This window comes from Sturnira hondurensis, unplaced genomic scaffold, assembly GCF_014824575.4.
Source record: "Sturnira hondurensis isolate 20B ecotype Veracruz unplaced genomic scaffold, ASM1482457v3 Scaffold0007797, whole genome shotgun sequence".
NCBI lineage: Eukaryota > Metazoa > Chordata > Mammalia > Chiroptera > Phyllostomidae > Sturnira > Sturnira hondurensis.
Genome location: NW_028080428.1, coordinates 2,917,179 through 2,941,024, shown reverse-complemented (window position 1 = coordinate 2,941,024; position 23,846 = coordinate 2,917,179). Strand labels below are relative to the sequence as shown.

The 23,846-nt window shown below is 42.1% G+C and overlaps 1 protein-coding gene across 1 annotated transcript in view; it reads right to left on the bottom strand.

The window, feature by feature from the left end:
- TOP6BL (TOP6B like initiator of meiotic double strand breaks) overlaps positions 1–23,846 on the bottom strand; it is a 46,665-nt gene that overhangs the window by 4,248 nt on the left and 18,571 nt on the right. The window contains exons 5-13 of the mRNA XM_037053337.1: positions 23,388–23,471; positions 21,721–21,776; positions 21,300–21,371; positions 19,617–19,812; positions 15,442–15,592; positions 13,502–13,648; positions 9,127–9,248; positions 8,242–8,352; positions 6,599–6,697 (exon numbers count right to left, since the gene is read on the bottom strand). Of these exons, the coding sequence (XP_036909232.1) occupies positions 6,599–6,697; positions 8,242–8,352; positions 9,127–9,248; positions 13,502–13,648; positions 15,442–15,592; positions 19,617–19,812; positions 21,300–21,371; positions 21,721–21,776; positions 23,388–23,471 (1,038 nt within the window). The remainder of the gene's footprint in view (positions 1–6,598; positions 6,698–8,241; positions 8,353–9,126; positions 9,249–13,501; positions 13,649–15,441; positions 15,593–19,616; positions 19,813–21,299; positions 21,372–21,720; positions 21,777–23,387; positions 23,472–23,846) is intronic.

Genomic DNA, 23,846 nt, shown 5'->3' with positions numbered 1-23,846 from the left:
GTTCTACTTCACCCATTTAGAGATGACAACTGAGGGACTGGTTGGTCCAGAGGTAAAAGAATTTAACGTTATCACTGACCTTGTAATTTCCAGCTGAAGCCACTGGGTGGCACTCTCGTGCCACTACCAAGTTATCACTCAATGGCTATAGTCAGAGGGAAACTGGTAATGATCTTGAGTGGAGAAGCATGGGTTCTACTCAATACCTCTGATTCCTCACCTTCCCTGGGTTTGTGACCCAGTCCTCCGCGGTAACAGTTACTGGGCTTCAGAGCAAGGAGACCTCAGTACAAATCCTAGCCTTGCCATTTACTGACTGATTCTGGGCAAATCAGAAAAGTTCTCTGTCCAGTTTCTTCATCCATAGAATTGAAAAACTACAACCTGCCTCACAGGATCTTTGTAGAGATTAACATGGAAGTCTTGGCACAAATTAGTGAACCTTAGGGGTTTATTAGGCAACTGCCAAGTAAATTGGGCTATGAATAGCCCTGAAGCTGAGTTATCACTACAGCAACAGAATGGGGCAAAGTCAGTCAGATCATTTCCTTTTGAGATCTCACTAGGATGTCGGAGAGGCCCAGACAAAAGGGCATCAAAGCCTGACACACTTCTAGACCCTACCCACAGATCCCAGGTCCCCCCGTGACAGCACACACCTTAGCCTCAGCCTACCTCTAGAAATGTGAAGAAGTGGGTAGCTACGGTGAACTGACTAAGCGACTCACCCAGAGATATCTCCAAGTCTTAACTCCCAGAGCCCGTGAACATGACCTTATTTAGAGAAGAGGTCTTTGCAAATGGAATTAAGAACCTCAGGATAAGACTGTCTTGAGTTCAGAGTGGGTCCTAAATCCTACCGCAGGTGTCGTTACCGCAGAGAAAAATGGAGGTGAATTTGAGAGACAAAGGGAAAAGGGCATGTGAAGAGGTAGAGAACTGGAGCATCCGGAGCCAGCAGAAACCTGGCGGAGTAAAGGCGTTCTCCACCCCCAGAGCCTTTGAGGGGAGTGTGGCTGGCCAACACCACGATTTCACACCTCTGGACTCCAGAACTTAGACAATAAATTTCTATTGTTTTTAAGCCCCCAAATTGATGGCACTTTGTTACAGCATCCATAGGAAACTGACACATGGGCATTTGTTTTTATTTGCTCAAGTTGTGGGCAGCAGCTTTCCAAGTTGGACAGAGACCAGTGAGAGCATTCACGGCGCCCTGGAACAAGGTGTAGTTGGGAGCATTTCCGGGCTTTCCCTGCCGCCTTCCGCCTTTCTAGCTACAGAGGGCAGGAAGTAGACCAGCCGCTGTGGCCCTTGCGAGCCTGGGCACTCCCACTTCCCCCTCCGATCAGGCAAACAGCAGTAGGAGAGGGAGAGAACATGAGTGCTAATGGTCCCGGTGTTCTCTTAGAAACAGTGCCTGTAATTTTTATAACAAGTTTGCGATGTGACTTACACATATACAATAAACCACATCTACATAAGATGTATAATTTGATGTTTTGACAAATGTACATACTTGTGGAACCTTCACCACAACCAAGACAGTGAACATACCCATCTCCCTCAGTAATTTCCTCTGCCCTTAAAAACAGCCCCTCCAACACCTTCCAGCAACCCCTGCTCTGTAACTATTGCTTAGTTGGCATTTTATAAAATTTTGCATAAATGTAATCACAGTATGTACTCTTGTATTTACAGGTTTTTAAAAAATTCAGTATGGCTACGTAGAGATCAATCCATGCTATTTTGTGTTTCAAGAGTCCTTTTCTTCACTGCTGAGCAGTGGTCCCCTGAATGGATACACCACACTTGTCTACCCATTTACCTGTTGACTCTGGGTTGTTTCCAGGTTTTGGCTGTTACAAATATTGGCAGCAATGCCATGAACATTAGTGTAAAAGTTTTGTGTCGACATATGCTTTCATTTCTCTTGGGCAAAAACCTAGGAGAATGGCTGGGCTGTATGATGAACGTACATTGAACTTTTTAAGGGACTGCCAAACAGCTCTCCAGAGAGGCTGCACCATGTTCCTTCCCACGAAGAGGGCGAACGAGTTCCGCTTCCTCCACATTCTCCCAACACCTGGGGTTGGTTTTTTTACTCCAAGCAGATGTGAAGTAGTAACTTCCTGTGGTTGATTTGCATTTTGCTTAATGACCAATGATGATGAGCATCTTTCTTATATGTTTATTTACTGTTTTTGTCTCTTTTGTGAAATATGCATTCAAATCTTTTGCCCATTTAAAAATTGTGTTGTTTTACTGAGTTTTTAGAGTTTGTAAGCAGTTTGAATATGTATATGCAGTAATTTCTTTAATAGACACAAGACTACCAGGTATGTAGGGCTATTCCTTCCTGAGTGAACTTTGGTAACTTATCTTTCAAGGGATTTGTCCAGTTAATCTAAGTTATCAAATTTACATCAGTAATGCTGTTCATAACGCTCCCTGATAATACTTTTAACCTCTCATGCCCCTTCCCTAAGTTCTGGTAGCGACAGTTCGTGCCTTCCCTCTTTTTACTCTGATTAGTCTGGCTCAGTGTTTATCAATCTTCTCAATGAACCACCTTTAACTTTCACTGATTTTTCTCTGTCATTTCTCTGTTTTGTATTTTTACTGACTTCCACTCAGGTCTTTATTTCTTTTAACTCGGGTTTAATCTCCTCTTCCCGTTCTAGTTTAAGTTGGAAGCTGAGGTAGCCGATTGAGAGCTTTTTCTTTTCTAACACAGATGTTTTCCACTCTAGGCTGCATTAGCTCCGTCTCACACATTTTAATTTGCATGTTTATTTTAATGAAACTGAAGCATTATCTAATTTCGTTTTTGATTTTATGTTTTTTTGTATATTTTTTAAAGATTTTATTTATTTATCTTAGAGGGTAGGGAAGGAGAGAGAGAGAGAGAAATATCAATGTATAGTTGCCTCTCATTCGTCCCCTACCGGGAACGTGGGAACTGGCCTGCAACCCAGGCATGTGCCCTGACTGGGAATCGAACCACGGTTGTTTGGTTTGCAGGCCCATGCTCAATTCACTGAGCTATACCAGCCAGGGTTGCTCATTGTTTTTTATGTTTCATTTGTCCTTTGTTCCCTTTTCTTCTTTTTCACCTTTTTTCTGCCTTATTTTATTTTTTATTATTTTTAAATACATTTTATTGATTATGCTATTACAGTTGTCCCATTTCCCCCTATATTCCCCTCCACCCTGCACACCCCCTCCCATCCACATTCCCCCACTTTAGTTCATGTCCATGGGTCATGCATATAAGTTCTCTGGCTTCTCCATTTCCTATACTATTCTTCACCTCCCCTTGTCTATTTTCTACCTACCATCTATGCTACTTATTCTCTGTACCTTTTCCCTCTCTCTCTCTTCCTCCCACTCCCTGCTGATAACCCTCCATGTGATCTCCATTTCTGTGATTCTGTTCTTGTTCTAGTTCTTTGCTTAGTTTGCTTTTGTTTTAGGCGTGGTTAATAACTGTGCGTTTGTTGCCATTTTACTGTTCATATTTGTTATCTTCTTCTTCTTAGGTAAGTCCCTTTAACATTTCATATAATAAGGGCTTGGTGATGATGAACTCCTTTAATTTGACCTTATCTGGGAAGCACTTTATTTGCCTTTCCATTCTAAATGAAAACTTTGGTGGATAGAGCAATCTTGGATGTAGGTCCTTGCCTTTCATGAGTTGGAATACTTCTTTCCAGCCCCTTCTTGCCTGCAAGGTTGGTTTTTTTTTTTTTTTAGAAATCAGCTGACAATCTTACAGGAACTCCTTTGTAGGTAACTGTCTCCTTTTCTCTTGCTGCTTTTAAGATTCTGTCCTTATCTTTAATCTTGGGTAATGTAATTATGATGTGCCATGGTGTGTTCCTGCTTGGGTCCAATTTCTTTGGGACTCTCTGAGCTTCCTGGACTTCCTGGAAGTCTACTTCCTTTGCCAGACTGGGGAACTTCTCCTTCATTATTTGTTCAAATAAGTTTTCAATTTCTTGCTCTTCCTCTTCTCCTTCTCATACCCCTATGACTCGGATGTTGGAACGTTTCAAGATGTCCTGGGGGTTCCTAAGCCTAGACTCATTTTTTTTTAATTCCTGTTTCTTCATTCTGTTCTAGTTGAACGTTTTTTCTTTCTTCTGGTCCACACTGTTGATTTGAGTCCTAGTTTCCTTCCCATCACTGTTGGTTCCCTGTACATTTTCCTTTATTTCACTTAGCATAGCCTTCATTTTTTCACCTAATTTGCGACGATATTCAACCAATTCTATGAGCATCCTGATTACCAGTGTTCTGAACTGTGCATCTGATAGGCTGGCTATCTCTGTTGCTTAGTTGTATTTTTTCTGGAGCTTTGATCTGTTCTTTCATTTGGGCCATTGTTTTTGTCTCGGTGCACTTGTTACATAGTAAGGGGTGGAGCCTTAGGTGGTCACCAGGGCAGGCAGCCCACATCATTGTGTTATGATGCTGCATGTGGGGGAGGGGTCCAAAAGGGAACAGTGTTGCGTTCTCCACTCTCTGCTGTTTTTCAGTCACTTCCCCCACTACCCACAAGCAAACTGGGCCCTTCTGGTGCTGATTCCTGGGTGGGTGGGTTTGTGTAAGTTCTGGGACCCTGTGGGTCTCTCCAACAAACTCTCCTGTGAGGCTGGGAGTTTCTCCTGCTGCTGCCACAACTCCCACAGGTGTTTTCAGTCAGAGGTTTGAGGCTTTATTTCCCCACTGGGACCCTGGGTTGTGGGTCTGTCTCATTCCCCAGCTGTTCCTCAAGTTTATCCATATGTGAACGTAGGACTGCCCAGTCTGCAGTCAGCCACCTCACTGAGTCCTGTCTGCCATCTCCACCCCACTACCGGTGACTGTTTCTTCTTTAACTCCTTGGTTGTCGGACTTCCATACAGTTCAATTTTCTGTCAGTTCTGATTGTTTTTTTGTTTTTAAATTTCTTGTTGTCCTTCTTTTGTTTGTGTGAGGAGGCACAGTGTGTCTACCCATGCCTCGATCTTGGCCAGAAGTCCCCTTATTTTACTTTTTAATAGACAATTTTTAGAGCAGTTTTAAGTTCATAGCAAACTGAGCGGACAGTACAGAGATTTCCCATATACCTGCTCCCCCGACACACACACACAGCCTTTCCCGCGATCAACACCCCCCCCAACCAGAAGGGCACATTTGTTCCAAGTGATGAACCTACACTGACATGTCATCACCCAAAGTTCATAGTTGACCTTAGGGCTCAGCCTTGGTGTTTCACATTTTATGAGTTTGGACAGATGTATAAGGACATGCGCGCACCATTACAGTATCATACATAACACTTTTAATGCCCTGAAAGTCCTCTGTGCTCCACCTATTCATTCCTCCTTCCCCTCCAACCCCTGGCAGCCACTGACCTTTCTACTATCTCCATAGTTTTGCCTTTCCTCTCTGTGTAAGCTCTTCATATTTTCCCCTCTAATCCTTCTGGATGGTTCTTTACCCAGAGAGTTTCTTCACATGAATGAGCTGATCAGCACTCACCCGAATTCCAGAGGAGGGAGCCTCTGCAGAGCTCCCTGTCCTCTGCCCTGAGAACTCCAGCCGCTCTGGCTTCCTTGGATTCCCAGCTTCATCTTTTCAACTCAGAGCACCCACTGGACGTCACCTGGATCCCCGCTCCCCACTCCAGGGCCCCCGTCCCTTGTCTAGGCCGTGTGCTAGGGCAATCATGGGGCTCAGTGCGTCTGTTTCCCATCTCTGAGGAATGACTAGCCCACTCATCGTCCTGTACCCAGGATCCTGAGAACCATTGTTTCAGATGTGTCCAGATTTTTGTTATTTCAGGCAGGAAGGTAAATTCAGTCCCTGTTACTCCATCTTGGCCAGAAACCACTGCATAATAATTTCATCCTTAATCTTTTTTATTTACACATTTTATACTTTAGTTCCAGAAAATTCGATCCTACTGATTAGAGCCAAGAAAGTCAAAAATGGGCCCGAGTGGGAACACTACTACCAGCTACGCCTGGAGCTGAGATACAGACTTTCCCAGCTACAGTTTCTCTCCACTATTAGAGGAGCCTATCACAAAACCAGATGAAGCTATTTGACCTTCTTGAGTGTAGAGACTGCAGTGCAACTCTCTATCTCCAGCACACAAAGAGGTGAACAGATAAAAGTATGGGCTCGATTAGGCAAAACTAAACGTGAAAATTCTATCACATCATCACCATTATAAGAACAGCTTTGTGCTTGGCAGTCTGCATACATACAATTCTATTCAAATCTCACAATTACTTTAGGTATGCTTCACAATACTGACAAAGAAACTGGGGCTAAGAAAGGTTAACTGGCTTCCATAATAACACCACGCAACTGGTGAGCGGCAGGAACAGAAATCAAACAGCATCTAACAACAGTGTTTCCATCTCTGCGTCACACTACGTGCTGTAAAGACTCTCTAAACCACAGGCCTCCCTGCGGAGAGGCTGAATGGAGACCACGCGGCACCTTCCCACCCCGTCTTCAGGGCTCCTGTACATCAGTATGAAACATTTCCACCAAAGTGCCTTTACCATCTACTTTACAAAATGTTTTACTTTACAATTACCTGCTTCACCTCACATGAGCAGTGGTGAAGAACTCGGTGCCGAGTGATCTCATGGAAGGATCTGTGCAGCTTGGTCCCAAGCTCCTGTGTGTCAGCCGCCTAAAATGGGCCGGAGATAGAATGTGCTGAGCCCCAGTGCTGGCAATCGAAGGAGAAGTGCCCGCGGGGAGTTGACAGCGAAGGAGGACAAGACAAACACGGGGGCAAACCACTGACAACACTCATGTCCCGTCAGGGGTTTCTGTCCATTCCTGTGGGCGCAGGAGGAGCGGAAAGAAGGCCTGAGAAACCTGGTAGTAGTGGCTCCTACATTTCTTCCAACTCCTGTTACCCAAGCAAGATCTACCAAGCAAGGCCTTTGTTCTCCTCTCTACAGCAGACAAATACCCCAGAGGCCCATCTGCTTGTGCGGGGTTCTGCCAACTGCTCTCCTCTGAAACAAGTTCCAGGAGAGCGGACGTTCCACTGAACAGTGAAGGCCGACATAAGGACTTTTCCTCAGTGAAGTCTTTTAGGGAGAAGAAGAACAAAGTAATAGAGTTTGCACACCCAAGGAATGGGTAGCAAGCCTCTACTTTTTAGTATAAAATTATAGGATACCAGAGTTAAAGGGGACCAGAATAATCACCTAATGCAACAAACTGGCTTTATGGATGAGAAGACAGAAACTCAAAAGAACTGAACAACCCAAGATGTCACAGCTGGTTAGTCCTCCAGGGAGACCACAGAACCGCCAATACGCTGCCCTGCACTGGCCACATGGCCCAGAAAACTGAAGCAGCGATAAAACACACTCGATTATAAAGGTGTTACATTCTTTGACCCAGCAGCTCCACTTACAGAAATTTATTTTAGGAAATAATTCAAAAGAAGTAAGACATCTGAAGTTATAAGCAATAAGACACTATTAAAAAAAAACTTGAAGCTTTGTAATTTGAAATTAGAGCAATAAAGTTTATACATTATTTAAAGTGTTATGTGTACACTATCTTTTCAAGAAAAAAAGTTTAAAAAATGAAGCCACAGCTATGGGATTACTGTGTTATCCCACTGATAACACCAAATGGTCAGTGTGAATCCCTAAAAGAAAGTAAATACACGAACATTTATGAGACCTACCATGTGCTAGGCACTTGCACGCTTAACCCTCACCCTCATAATAATGCTCTAAGGCACTGTGGTGTTTTCTAACTTATAGATGAAGCTCGGGAAGTTAAGTGCAGGCCTAAATCCTTACACAGCTAGAAAGTAAGTAAGTCAAGATTTGAATTTGGACCTCTGACTCCCAAACTGTTACGTATCATTCCATACTGACCAACATTCTGCTCAGTTATTTCTGTCACCAGCAGGCAATAGAGCACTGTTCAACAAGGAGGTGGGAATCACTGATCTAATCCTAGCTGTGCTCATGCCTAGCCGTGTGACCTAAAGGAAGTAACAATTTTAAATAACTTGTTTTCTCATTTATAAAATAGTATACACACCACTATCTATTCACCAACTATTTCTTAAAACTCAACAGGCCTCGTACTATATAGGATCACAGTAAGATCTAATTCAGTCATGTCCACAAAAGCACCATACATATTACTAAGAAAGCTAGAAGGCCACTGAAACTGCGGGACTTTAAGCATTCCACTAACCTGAAAGGCCTGAAGGCAGATCTTTCGGAAGCTGTGGCTGGTGCTGCCTGTCACGATACTCATGATGGAATTTACAGCCACTGCAAGTGAGGTCTGTAGTTTCTGATGAGCCTGGGCAACAGTACAGGTAAGGGAGAGACCACAGTTTATAATAACCCCAAGCTGTAGGCTCAGAGAGTCCCAAAGAGACCAAAGATTTTGGTCAGAGCAAGATTTCCACAATGTTTTCCCCTCCATCTACAATAGTCACTGATATCATGACATGTAAAGGCACGTCAGGACTAAAATGAGTAAAAAAGTGTTTTCTCCTTTAATAGGGGTGACTCACTGACAGACCCATTCATAAAAGACAATTGATAAGAAAACACTGGAGTAAAAAACAGATACGCTTACAATTTTTAAAAACTTCAAGCTTTGGTCTCTTAGTGTGGGTTTCTTCCTGAAAGCTAGAAAGTAAGAAATGTGTTACCAAAAGTACACAGGATGAGGGAATTCAGAAAGTCAGGTAAGAGAAAGGTGTTGTAAGGGTTACGAAATGGAGGAGGACGTAAGATTCAGCAAAGCGGTAGCCCCAGAAGTATGTGTGGGAAGGGAGCTGTATAGGTGGGGAAGAGGTGCATTATGAGTCATTTTTCTCTACTACTTTATTCCTATTTAATCATACTCCCCTAGTGGAAGTAAAATTAAGCAAGCTGGTTATAGTGACCCATCTAAGTTAAACCTTGCGTTCCCAGCCCAGCTGCAGTGTACGAGATCAGTTCAGGGGAGCAGAGAGAAAGGAAGGGGCATCAGGAAGGACAGCATCTTGGGCCCTGTCTGCCACGTAGCCTAGCTGCCTTCTTCGTACAGACAGTAGGAGAAATACAGCTGTGAATTCCTTATTACCTTGGCAGCTTGGCGGTGCTGCTCCAGAGCCCGGTCCACGGCAAGCTGGACGGACTCTTGCACCGTGCTGCGGCTCTGCCTGAGGATGGCACCGAGGTGAGCTGTGAGCAAAGTGTGGACTCCTGAAGGGAGAGAGAGCGTGGTGGCCCCGGGTGAGCATGGCCACTTCAAAGCTGCTGTTCATGTGCTGGTTTACTTCTGCCTATCCATGAATTACTTTTTTAAGACAAAAGAAGAAAAAAACTCCAGCAACTTACACACTCACCAAATTCCTACTTACAAATGAAAGAAAGCTCAGGAGAACTAAAGTGAAGACAACATCAATTTTGAAGAAATAAATGCAAGGTCCCATTCAATTCAAAAGAAATATGAATATATCCCGCACACTATAAAGAAGGGCACTGGTGACTCCCAAAGGAGAGGCGGCGCCTCCTGCAGCGCGTTTACCTGCTGCACTCCTAGCTGAGCGCCCCGCCGTGGTGGCCACTGCTACTGACGGCACATCCGTCCTTCCACATATGCTGTGGTACAGGAAAAGGTGAAACCCACACACATGACTCTGAAGACTGCTGGGGGTTTTTTACAGATTTTATTCATTTATCTTTAGAGTGGAAGGGAAGAAGAGAGGGAAAGGAATATCAATGTATGGTTGCCTCTCATGTGTCCCCCACTGGGAACTGGCCTGCAACCCAGGCATGTGCCCTGACTGGGAGTTGAACCGTGATCCTTTAGTTTGCAGGCCTGCGCTCAATCCACTGAGCTACACCAGCCAGGGCTAAGACTGCTGTTTTAAGTTCTTTTTAAATGGAAGACTATCTCTGATAAAATAGCCAAAGGGATGGCTACTCAGCATCATCCAGAAAAGCTAAGTGGGAGAGTGATGGGCGAGACATCTCATCAACAAGAGCCAGCAGGGAGATCCTGATGCAACCCAAGACGACAAATTCACCCGCAGGGCACACGGAGAAAATGCTTCTAGGTGAATCTTTTTTCAGGGTTTTTCTACCCTCCCTTGGGCAGCCTGTGCAAAGATACAATGGCGAAGCAACCGACGGCTGGCCAGCTTTTCTGAGGGTGGCATTCCAACGCAAGGCGGCATGTTTCCGACAGTGAGGCACCAGAATGCTCTGCGGGAAGGAAAGGTGACGTGCAGTCTGCTCAGAGGGGTCTGGGACTGGAGTCAGCAGAACAGAGATTCCAGGGTCGATTCTACTACCAACTAGTGGTGACAAAGGCACTTCACTTTTCTCACTTCGATACAAAAAATGGCTTTATATCACCTCCTCTTACATGTGTTTTGTACAGAGACACTGGGATAACACACATGAACCGTTTTGAAATGTACATTGCGGTATTCAAGAGGAAGACACTGCGACTGCTATGATGGCACTGTCTGGGTTACTATTTTCTACCGTTTGGTCTAAGAACAGCCTCAAGAAATCAGTTAGAACCACTTTAAAAGCAGGCATTTAATTACAAAGCTACAAGTTCATTCCTAAAACTGCAGATACGACCAGATGCCTTTAATGCCGTGGCAAAATAATGAGTTAATCATAGCAAAGTTACCATGACAAGGTGGGCAGAAGGCCAACTGAGTGGTTTTTTTAAGACACATGGGAGCAGACTGTAGTTCTGCACAATCTGTTTCCTAAAAGGAGCTCTAGAGAAAGCTTTCAAGGATATGAGAAAGAAGAGGGGGAAAGAAGGTAAAATTACTGTATCGATATCCATGTATCTACACCTACCTACCTTCAGAGTACATCTTCAAAACTTAGTCCTAAACTACCAGATGTGTAAGGAAATTTTAAAAGATACTATTAAAATTTTTTTATCCTCCTCCAAGGACATTTTTTCATTGCTTTTAGAGGAAGAGGAAGAGAAACACTGATGTGAAAGAGAAGCATCAGCTGGTTGCCTCCTGTATGTGCCTGGACCAGGGATTGAATGTTTTAGGACCAGAGATCAAATCCGTAACCCATGTATGTGCCCTGACTGGGAATCAGATCCACAGCCTTTTGGTTACAGAACGCTCCCACCAATTGAGCCACACTGGCCAGAGCAAAAGATACTATTTTTTCATTAATGCAGTAATGTATTTTTACTTAATCCCATATTGAATGCTGCTGGAGATGCTGCAGGCCTTTGGAGTCAAGCTAAACAGAGGTATTTAAACAATCAAGGCACAACAGGAATGACACGTAATGCTGGTTTCCGAGGAACCTGAGTTCATAGGGATGTCCAATGGGGTTCAGAATATGCTATCAGACTTTATGTCATCCTGAGAAGATGGAATATGGTGTCCCTGTCAGTGGACCTCAACCAAAAAAATCCCAAAGATCACAGATTTCAAGTCTTAAGAGAGTCTTTAGACTTAGAAGGGCCTTTGATATCACCCAGTCTAACAATCTGCTGTTAAATACAGGGTGGGACAAAAGTAGGTTTATAGTTATTCATATGGAAAATAATACAATAATTAATATGTAATAATCTGAGAATAAACCATGTTTCACATACTCACAACTATAAATCTGCTTTTGCCCCACCCTGTATATGAAAGGGAAGATCGGTGATTTATATGACTTACTTCCAAAAATCTTTGAAGAATTTGGTTACAGAACTAAAATCAAAGTCAGGTCTTCTGATTCTACCCTGAATGCTTTCCACAACACTAAATTGCTCCTCTTACCAGCCTCTCCCAGGGGAGCACAGGCTGGGTAAGAACCCTGGGCATCTTCACCTTTGACTCCCTTGCTGGAAGCCTTTTTTTAGTTCAGGTCCCCTCTGCGTCCCTGTCCCAGGGCCTTAATGAACGGAAGAGGGGGCATCAAGAGCACCAGCTCCTCAAATAAAGAGCTGCAAGCCGGAGCCCAGGAAAGCAGTGCTTACTTCATAAAGAACAGACACATGTTGGGGGAAGACGGGAGGGGCACGGAAGGTGGGCAGCAGGAGGAACCCCACCGCTGACAAGGTGCGTTCAACAAACAGTCGGCACCAGCCACCATGCGTTCCCCGCAAGCTGGGGTTGTAGGCTGTCCCCAACCCTCCTATCTGCGGGCCACATGGAACAGCACTGGAGCGCTCGGAGAGCAGAGTCCCAAGCAAAAGCGGCCCACAGAGAAAGAACAAAGAAATACACTGGGAACACCACAGGAAAGGTTATGAACCTTTCCCCAGAAGTTAATAAGCTCTACTTCTTGTTACTTCCTTCAAAGTTTAGAAGGGCAACACTTAAACTTATGTCCAGGATTTATTGGGTTAAAATGTGTAAGCCAACTCCCGCTTATACTCGTGGTTTTCAAACTTTACTATATTTAAGGATCACCTGATAATCTTGTTAAAAAATGCAAAATACTTGAGCCATATCAGATTTTTACATTATAGCAAAACAATGAGTTAATCTTTGGCCCAGGAAGCTACACATTTTCAAATCCTCCAGGTGACCCTGATGCATGTATCTCACGGACCACAAAGCAGGGAAATCACTGCTTTACCTCTAACGAAGAGAACCTTTCTGATAACAGGTTATCACCCATCTGTAGGGTAAATGCCCAAGGCCCCCCCTGTATGCTAAGGGACAAATTCTCCCTTCTCAGGGGTCCCTGCGGCAATCGCATGAAGCCGTTCACACCAGTACACTCACGCAGCTCCTCACATCGTGTCTGAGAAGCTGCACCAAGGCCTAAAAAAAAAAAACAACCCGTAACATTTCTTAATTCCACCTGGAAAAGCAGTAGGTACGTGAACAGTTCTCAAGCCTGAAAAGCGTCAAAAACATTCTGGTACCTGAGCCCCACCTCAGTCCAAGGAAATCTCTGAGGGGGAGGTTTGGGCATGTTTTAGAACCTCTCATCCTGGCTGCTGTGGCTCAGTCGACTGAGCACTGGTCTGCGAACCAAAGGGTGGCTGCTTCGACTCCCAGTCAGGGCACGTGCCTGGGTTGCCAGTCAGGTCCTGAGTAGGAGGAGCATGAGAGGCAACCACACATCAATGTTTCTCTCCCTCTCTTCCTCTCTCTCTAAAAATAAATAAATAAAATCTTTTTTTAAAAAAGCTCCCCAGGTAAAACACTACGCAGCTAAGGGTGAAAACCACCCATCTGAGGCGATGCACCCTGTAGGGAGCACTACAGGAAATGTCTGCTGATTTCTGGTCAGCTGAATCTGGGAATGTCATCATTTAAGTGACGCTTCAAGACACAAATCTTCTCTGCAGGCACACAATGTAACTCTACTGAAGCAAGGCTTTTCCAAATAGAAATTCGTTATTCTGCAGAAATGCATCTAACTCAGATATGTGCATCATACAAAGTCTCCTGTTCTCTATTCTCTTCACACTTAAGGACACTCAGGCTGGCAGCCCAATTTCCTACACTTACCCCAGAGTTGCACTGGCTGGACTGGAAGTCTGCTGTGGAAATCCACAAAGAGGACAAGCAGCAGAGTTCGTCCCCAAGGGTCCATATGTTGAGACTGATGCCCCTCACTGGATTCCACCCGATAACTCATGTCTGGAAGCACCATGTCTAGGGGAGAAGACATTACATAGTATACTGAGATAAGTAAAGCTCTCAAGATGCAGTTAACTGAATAAAGAACCTATACCTCCAACAAAGAAGGATCTGAGATTGACCTAAATTTGAACACTCCCTTCTCCTGAATCTGTTTATCCACAGCATGGAAGCCAAATACTAGTGATTCACAGGAAGAACATCAAAACGACAGCCAGGTGTGCAAAATACAAATCAAAGAGCACTCCTTAGCATTTACTGGGAAGCATTACACAATAAATTCATGCATTCCTTATACAACTTCCTAAGGTAAGTACCATGAGTAAGATGCAGAGGTCAGGGTCAAATCTGAGCAATGGTAATAGCTAACTTGTGTGGAATGCTGACTACCTGCCATGGAACATTAAACTCTTTGCATTTAGACTTCACAACACTACGGCCTAGAACCTATTCTTAAGCCCTTTCACAGAGAAGAGGCACAGACAGGTTAATTACATTGCCCAACATGAGAAAGTAGGTGGTGGAATGCTTTTAGACTGACTCCAAAAATCTGTGCTTTTAATCACATTAAATTATATTTGTATTCCCAAGTAATCTGATGCCCTATGGTCACTTTCTAGTACCTTGATCCTTTACAATATAATCGGCATAGTCCTAAATTCCACCCAGATCCATGCAGAGAAGCACCTTGGGTTCCTGGTCTGTCCTTTAGAGTAAGGAGTGATATAAAGGGACATTCTCTACATTATTCATTTCCAAAGTTAACTGAGAAAGTTCAGGCATTGTGAATTGAAAAAAATAAAGGAAACCAACAAAGCATGAAAGTGAAAGTGAAAAGATGTGGAGAGCCCTAGGGATTTAAAAATCCCAACGACGTGACATCCTGTTAAGACCAAACACTCTTCCTTCACAAAACCACTTACCTCCAGAGACCCTGTCCAAGGACTCCTTCCTTTCGGCCCACCCTCTGGAATAACTACCTACTTAAGATGAAAGAGCCTCACTCCAAGGCTTCCTTCCTGGATAAAGACTCTAACGTTCCCCCCCGAGATCCTGCCCCATCTCAGGAGGCTTCGGTCTTCTCATGGCAATCGCACCTCTACAGGACCTCTTCCCTGATGGCCACCTTCCTCCGGGTCCAACTGACCAGACTACCTTCCAAACTTCAAAGGGCTCTAGCTAACAAAAGCCAAGCTCAAGACTGTAAACCTCCTAGACAGAAGCTCATGGCTGCATATACCCGTTTCACAGTGTTACTTGTTAGTCCAGTTTTTAAGCATAGGTCTTTCAACATGATTCACCCCAAACTGATATTGACTAGGCTCTACACGAACATTACGGCCAAGTCCCTAGGTCTGTCACTAAGGTTTATACCCCCGCCTTATATTTATGGGGGGGTTAATTTTAATATTTTGTGGGTAATTTTATGTGGATTTTCTCATCTCACTAGGAAACAATTCTCTTCCACAATAGTTCAAAAATGTAATTGCTCCCTTACCAACATTTCTAAATCCCCAGAGTTGACAGATTAAGGTGCAACAGAAACCCTCTGAACAAGTCCCTACAAGAAGAAGGCCACCGGCTACTTCAGGAGGATCGGAAACAGAAGAGGCAAAACAGGGCTGAGAGGAGACCCAGCATCAACATGTCATGGAAAAACAGCCGGGACCTGATGGGGCATCGCTTCTGGACACCATCTGCCTCACTGCAAGTGGACTCTCAAACTTACACCTGCTACTGATATGTCCTTGCATTTTTCTGACAGTCTCCGGTTTTCTTTATTACTGTGCAAAGAGAGAGAGATATACCTCTATCCAAATCGAGATCCAAGTTGGGCACCATACACAAGTGGTATTTCTTCCAGTCAATGAAATAAGAGATATCTCTGAAGACAGTAGTAATCGACTGTTCCTGGCTTGGCAATATCAGAGGCAGACCTGAAGGTCCATACAGAAATACGTACAGGTGCTAAAGAAAACTTCCAAGTTTTAGCTTTTTTATGAATACGTATTCATTTGCATAAAACAAACATAACATTAACGTGTTTCACACTCCCAGAAATAAACTAGTGTGCTAGGCACTTATGTGTTAATCCTGTTACACATTGAAGATAGGTGTCAGGTACTAAAGACAGACCCACTAGAATCCTCAAATTTATTCTGGCTTTAATGTGTGTGAGCCACAGGTATAGTATTAGTACAGTTAGTTATTTATGCATCCTACTCATTCAATCATAGATTTTACTGGCACCCCCAATTAAACACAGTACTAAGTTCTAGGGACACAAAGATGAATACCTAGATTTAATACTTACCTCCAAGTATTAAATACTTATCTCACACACCCACACACAGGGATATTTTCCAGTAAGTATCCGAGTATATTCTGACTGCAAAGGAAACTCATTTTCACCTTCTTTAACTCTGTAGCCAAGACAAAGGACAGACCCCAGAAACAGTTTCCTTGCTCTTGACTTCCCATTTCCACTCTCATCCTCCCTCTACCCCCAGGTTTATCAACCTCAGCACTGCTGACACTTTGAGCCAAATAATTCTTCGTTGTTTTGGCAGGGGGAGGGCTGTCCTGTGCATTGTAGGATGTTTTGCACCATCCCGGGCCTGTACCCCTCCCTCCATTCATACAATTAAAATGTCTCCAGACACTGCCAAATGTCATCTGAAAGCAAAATTACCCAGTTATGAACCACTGCCTAACATTTTTGCCCCCTGAAACAAACAGACTGTATTTTTTTATTTATTTTTCTTTGTTTTCATTTTGTAATATGATAAACACAGGGCACTGACTGTGAAGATTACAATTCCTACCCAGAAGGCACTGGGGTATTATGAAGTCAGAAGAGAACAAAGGTTGGCAGTGCCCACAAAGAAGTGTCCATCACAGACCCCAGCAACATGAGCTAAGGCCAACACATTCCCTATTTAGAGCCAGGAGAGCTTCGAGGTGCTCAAACTCGAAATAAGAGTGGAGTATCTGAAGAGTCAAGATATGTGATTATCTTTACATCAGATTAACCATTTACATTTCATAAGAATATTGCTATGGTTGAGTTTAAATATACCATCTTGTTATCTGTTTTCTATTTGTTCCCAGGATTCTATTTTCCTTTTTCTCTTTTCTAGTCTTTGGATTCTGTTTTAATTGTATATATTTTATAATTCCATTGATCCTCCTTTTTTGCTTATTTGTTATAACTATTTGTTGTATTAACTTAGAGATTATTTTAGGCTTTATAATCTACAACTCTAACATCACATGCAAACAGTATGAGAATCTTTCAACAATGTACTTCCCTTCCTTCCCTCACCTTTGTACAACTGTCGCACATTTTACTCCCATGTATGTTATAAGCCTTCTATGCTTTAGTAATTTTTGTTTAAACAATTATCTTCTAAGACTTTTAAAACTGGGCAAAATGTTCCACATATCCCCAGATAGTTACCTTCACTGAGTGGACCCAGAATTCCATCTGGTATTATTCTCCTTCTGCTTGAAGGATTTCCATTAACATTTCTTATAATACAGGCTGGTAATGAAGTCTTTTGTCTTTTGTATATCAAAAAAACTCTTTATTTTGCCTTCATTTTTAAAAAATATTTTCTCTGGGTATAGAATTCCAGGTTAACGGGTTTTTTTTTCTTTCATCACATTAGAGATGTGGCTCCACTTTCTTCTAGCTTACACTGTTTCCAGTGAGAAATCTGCTATCAGTCTTATCTTTGTTCCTCTATGTGTAAATGAATCCTTTTATTTCCAGATGCTATTATTTTATTTATTACTGGCTTTGAGCAATTTGATTATGGCATCTCTTTATATAATTTTCATCTTATTTCTTTTTTAAAAGATTTTATTCATTTTTAGAGAGAGGGAAAGAGAAGGAGAGAGAGAAAGAAATACCAATGTGTGGTTGCCTCTTGTGCACCCCACACAGGGGACCTGGCTTGCAACCCAGGCATGTGCCCTGACTGGGAATCAAACTGGCGATGCTTTGGTTCACAGCCAGTGCTCAATCCACTGAGCTACACCAGCTAGGGCCTAATTTTTATCTTATGTCTTATGCTTAGGATTCAGTGATCTTCTTGAATCTGCTAATTTATAGTTTTCATCAAATTTGGAAAATGTGGGGACATTATTTCCTCAGATATTTATTTTATCTGCCCTCTCTCCGTTCAGGACTCCAGTTACACATTCCTGAATTAGGCCACTTGAAGTTATCCCACAGTTCACGGACATTCTGTTCATTTTCTTGAGGTCCTTTTTTTCTGTCTCATTTTAGATAGTTTCTAATGTTATGCCTTCGAGTTCACTTATCTCTTCTTCTGCAATGCACAAATCTATAATTAATCTTATACATTGTATTACTGACCTAAAATTGTAGTTATTTTTATCTCTAGAAGTTGAATTCGGGTCTTTTACTTAATAGAGTCAATCTTCCTTTCTTGAACATAAGGAATATAGTTAAACCTGGTTTAATGCCCTTACTCACTAATTCTATCATCTGTTTCATTTCTAGGTAGGTTTCCATCAATTGAAGTTTCCCCCCTTCCTTTTGGATCCTATTTTCCTGATTGTTTTGCATGCCACTTAATTTTTTATTGGATGTCCAGCATTGTGAAGTTGAACCTTATTGGGTGTGGAATATTTTGTATCCTGTCAACATTCTTGAATTTTTTTTCTGGGACACTATGGGGTTAGTTGAAAACAGTTTGAGCATTCTGGGTCTTTTAAGTTTTGTTAGGTGGGATCACAGAAGCCTGTAGGCTAAAGCTAACTTTTCCCTACTACTCAGGCAAACCCTTGATGCCTTGTGAAATATGAGGTTTTCTTTCCTTCCCATCTAATAGGAACATAAACTATTTCCAGTTCTGTGCCCACTCTAGGGGTTCTCCTCTGAAGCTCTCTCTGTGTCCATGCATTTCTCTGCCCTCCAGCACTCATTTCTATAAAACCTCCCTGAACTGGAAACTTTGTCTCCTCTACTCAAGAGAGATTCACGAGATGTATTCCCTTCCTGTGTTGTAGCCTGGAAATTCTCTCTAGAAAGTATGGTGCGGCAATCACAGAGTTCACTTTTTTTGTGTAGTCTATTTCCAGATCCAATGTCCCACACTACTGTTGTGTAACAAAACTCACTACCCATTGTGTAATAAATTAAACTATCATTTAATACAATGTGTCCATCTTTCACTTGTTCAAAGTGGGAAGTTAAATCCAGTTCCTGCTATTCTATCACAGCTTGAAATGGAAGTTTCTGAGTCCTTCTGACATAATCTCATGGATGTTTGATAGCTTCCTTGCTTTTGGCCCAAGAAGATACCAAATTCATCTAGCACATTTCTACTTTAGGCCTAGAATAAGCCATTTCACTTTTTAAAAAAATTTGTCTCTATAAATATGTTTATTCTGGATACAGAAATCTTGGTATCAACTTTAGTCATTCCCCGCCCCTAATCTCTCCCTACTCCAACAACAAATTGATCACCTCACTACGTTGATTCCTCTCAGTCTCTCCTTTCCATAATCATTCCACTTTTAATTCAGGCACTCAATATCTCTTGCCCAGCTCACTTACTCACGTCCCTAGTGATTACTGACTTCTTTCTCCCATCTGTCCTGCACAATGCTGCTAGAAACTCCCAAAACATCCCATGTTTTCTCACTATACAGAGTAAGCTCACACTCCTTAGTGTAGCACTCAAAACCCACCTCATACAACTCCGAACAGCTTTTCCAGCCTCATCTCTCTTGCACCATAACATGAGAAGAGTGTGGCACACATGGCACATCCTACAGTTTTCGGTCTCTTGGAAAAGTTCTCAAGTTTGGTTTTCACATTGATTTCTGTTTGTATACAAATCCTGCTGGCTTCTAGACACAGAGTTTATATGCCAAAGGCTTTTCTAAATGGGGACCTGACAATTCATTTTCATAGATAATTATGTGGATTCTGTCACAGAAAGGATATAGAAACTGAAGAAATTCTATTCAGCTGGTTGGAATTGATCTTTGGGCACGGACACACAGCGGCAGCTGGAGTCAGCACCAACTCCCCCGACAGGTCTGTGCCAGCCACGCCACTGGGGACAAAGAGCATCACTGGATGTCCTAGAACAGGATGGACTCTGCTGCAGAGTAACTGAGTTGAACCAAATGTTGGTCTACTGTCGAAAAACAGGTAAGACAAGTTTAGCTTTTTCCCTCTTAAGAAATTCTTTAAAAATGCATTCAATATTCCTTTTATAGTCTCTAGCATGTGCATAACCACATAACCCGCCATATCAGTTTTGTTGGAGTTTGTGATTCCCGCTCAGGGAATTACGAGCAATAGACAGAGCAGACAAACTGGCATTTTAGGAATGGCATCATGGCTCCAGCTTTTGCTGCCAAAGGTGGTAGTTTTATATCCTCAAAAATGTATTTCATCCACTGAAATTATTCAATGGTTCTGAGCAGAAGTGTCCAAGATCATTCAAATATCAGCATGGCAGAAGTGGAAGTCAGAGGACTTCTTAATCACAAATAACCTAAAACTGGCCACATGATACCAGAAGACTGGCCCCTGCTCCCCCCCCCGCACACACACACACACTACACCTTTCCCTGAAAAAAGATGAGCTTACTGTTCGATAGGAGTAATGAGAAAACATTAGGACACCTTTCTGTCCTAGAAAGAATCTAGTGAACTTTAACACTTGCTTACTCTCCAACACTCTTTTCTAAACACAAAATTAATATTAATGGACCTTTAACTCTCTCTCTCTAAATTAATGTCACCCAGGGAAATGTGTCCACAGTGTATGGTAACAAGATGTCTACCTATGAGGACCGTAGGGTACTAGAAGATTACTAAAGAAGTATGTGGAGTGACAATTTTGTCTTCTGCACATATTAAAAAATAAACAACATTCTGATCTGAGACATAATTTTGGACACACGTAAGAAAACAGACTTAAAAACCATGAGCAGTCACTTCAAGCCTTAACAGCCTATGACTGCCAGTGCTGTTTCAGAGGATGTAAGTGAAGGCAGAAACTTGAATAAAAATAAGTTAGTTGGATTTAAACATAAGTAATTTTTTTCTTGCTATAATTCATGTTCACTTTGGATTCTGTGGTAGTTGGGCAGCACAGGACCACAAGGCAGAGGGCTCTGTCTGTTCCACATTGCATACCACCTCCTCTGTGGATTTTTTTTTTTTTTTGCAGTCTGAAGAAAGTGGAGGTCAGGAGAGAGATGACTTCCAAACTTATGCAAAATGCTGATGCACAAACAATAATGCACAGAGAATTCCTCTGTGTTCATAGTATCTCTCTAGCCAAGAATTCAAGTAACCTTTTAAAAATTCAGTTCTCTCTTTTCATATCTAAATGGGACTGGAATTAGCAAGGTATGTTTAATTTCACTTATAGAAGAAAATAAGGCATAGAGAGGAGAGAGAACATATTCTCAGGTCCATCAGAATATATTCAAGGAGCCATAAATAATAACAGTTTTCAATACAAATAACTTAAAAGTTTTACTTTCACTTTTATGACAGTATCTGACATCTGACAAAAATGACAAGTGAGGCCATTTTCAATCTCCGCCACATTCACACTCAGAATGGGAGAGTAAAACATGGCGAGGGATAGCGCTGCCTCCCCTTCACCTCATATAGCGCTGACAGTTTACAACAAGAGCAATTCCATTCGACAGGTTCAAAGTTGGTTCATTCTCTGACCTGCAAAGCAAAGAAAAACTAAGCCATATCTTGAAGATTCTAATATCAATTTCTGCCTGGTACAAATTTTGATATATGATTATTACCACCCCCAGAGATTACTGAAATTCAGAAATCAATTAACCAAGGCTAAATGACAATTTTTAAGTTTACCCACTCTAGTGAAAGGGAAAGATGTAAAAGGTCTAGATGAATCTATTTACTCATTAAAAACTAATATAGAATAAGTGTAGGGGTCTCAGAATATTAGTTTCAAAGTGACTTTGGCTCAAGAAACCAATCTTTGAATCTACTGGAAATAGAACAATAACAACAGGAAAGTGGTAGAGACATGGATTTAAGGACTTACCCAAAGATTTCTGTAGAGAGGACTCCATTTATCTTTACACTGAAATTAAACCTAATCTGCAAAATAAATGGTGTGAAATTTACCTGACATGCACCAGGGCAGAGATGGGAAAGCTCTACACCAACCCCTGCAGGAGATGTTCTTTGTATCACCCCCCTTTCACTTGCACTAACCTGAAACATAATGGACACTAATCTGCGTTCAAATTCGGCATCTTAAACATATTCCATCCAACACTAAAATTCCAAGTAGTCACAAGTTATCAAGAAATCCTATTCTTTTGTCCTTCGGTGTTCTCCCAATGTACTTTTTCTCCTTCTTAAAGGAACTATCAATTTTTCTCCCTCTTCTTTCCATTGTTTATCATACAAGGAACATTCCATGTTTTTTTTCCTTTGCTTTTTCTTCTCTGTCCCATGTGAAGTTTTTGTCTTCTCTCCAATTTATTTCACTACTTCCTACCTTAAACCTACAGTTTTCTTTCTACGTAGCATAAAGGGTTAAGGGGACTCCAGAGCTAGACTGCGCTCAGATTCTGCCTCTGCAAGTTATTTCACCTAGGCACCACAGTTTCCTCAGCTATAAAGTGGGCATGATGGTGAAACCTGTTTCACGAGGGGCATTATGAGGGCTGAACGAGTAAGTGCACGGAGAACATTTAGAATTGTGACTGACAAAAACCATCACCGAACCCTGCTGACAACAAAAGAAGTAGGAGGGCAACGAGAGAAAAAAGGGGAAAGCTACAGAGCACACTTAGCTGTGTGTGCACCTTTATAAACACATCTAACTACAGATGATAATAAAAACTTAGCTCTCAAAAGTTCAAAGTGCTTTATCAAAACTTCATTATTTGCTCTTACTGTCGCTTTAGAAAAGGAGATAATCAACAAGGTTCATCATCCAGGTTTAACAGAAAAATGAAACACAAAGGAGGAAAAAGAGGTACCCAAAGTGATACAATAAAACAGTAAAGAAGTAAAAATAAAGGGAGCTCTCTCTACATCCAAGGGTTCTCTCTCGAACCCAACTATGTCACATGACCAACATCAAGACTGCCTTAGTGACACAGAAACCAAATCAACTCAATATTAGAAGTTGCAATCGTGTCATTAGAAGAAAACTAACCAGATAATTCCGTATTTTACAGAGTAGAGGTCTCTTGAAAACATGACTTAAATAACAGAATCTTTTTTTTTTTAAGATTTTATTTATTTATTTATCTTTAGAGGGGAAGCATCAATGTATGGTTGCCTTTCGTGTGTCCCCTGCTGGGAGTTGGCCTGCAGGGAATCGGCCTGCAACCCAGGCATGTGCCCTGACTGAGAATGGAACCGCGATCCTCTGGCTCGCAGGCCCGTGTTCAATCCACTGAGCTACACCAGCCAGGGATAAATAACAGAATCTTTTTTTTTTTTTTTAAACATTTTATTTATTTATTTTTAGAGGGGAAGGAAAGGAGGAAGAGAAACATCAATGTATGGTTGCTTCTTGTGCATCCCCTGCTGGGAATTGGCCCCTGCGGGGAACTGGCCTGCAACCCAGGCATGTGCCCTGACTGGGAATCGAACCACGATCATCTGGTTCGCAGGCCTGCGCTCAATCCACTGAGCTACACCAGCCAGGGCTAAATAACAGAATCTTTATTGCGCAAAAGAACAGCTTACCTTAGGGTGCACCATGACAATCTTGCGTAAAAAATTCTTTATAACCAGACTATCTGTCACCAAAGTTCTGGGCTTTTCATGAACCTGTAACAACACAACACAACATCCACCACACACATACAAACCCGAAAGTACAAACAAATTGAATTATGGTATTTCTTCCTATAAAAGTAACACCCCAAAAAGCTTTGCAGACATCGAAGGGGAATATCTTGGGTCTAAGAATTGGACAAAAAAGGGAATCTAATAGCCATAATTTCTTTGGTTAAAATACTTATTTCATGGAGCTTCAGGAGACACATGAACAATGATCAGAGTAAAACCTACAATCTCAAAACTACCTTTTGGAACAAACTTAAAAGTAATTGTATTAAAAGTAATTTAAAAGTAATTCAGACTGGAGCTGAGAAGAGTAACTCTATCTTAACTCAACCATCCTAATGTGGGCCAATTTGTATT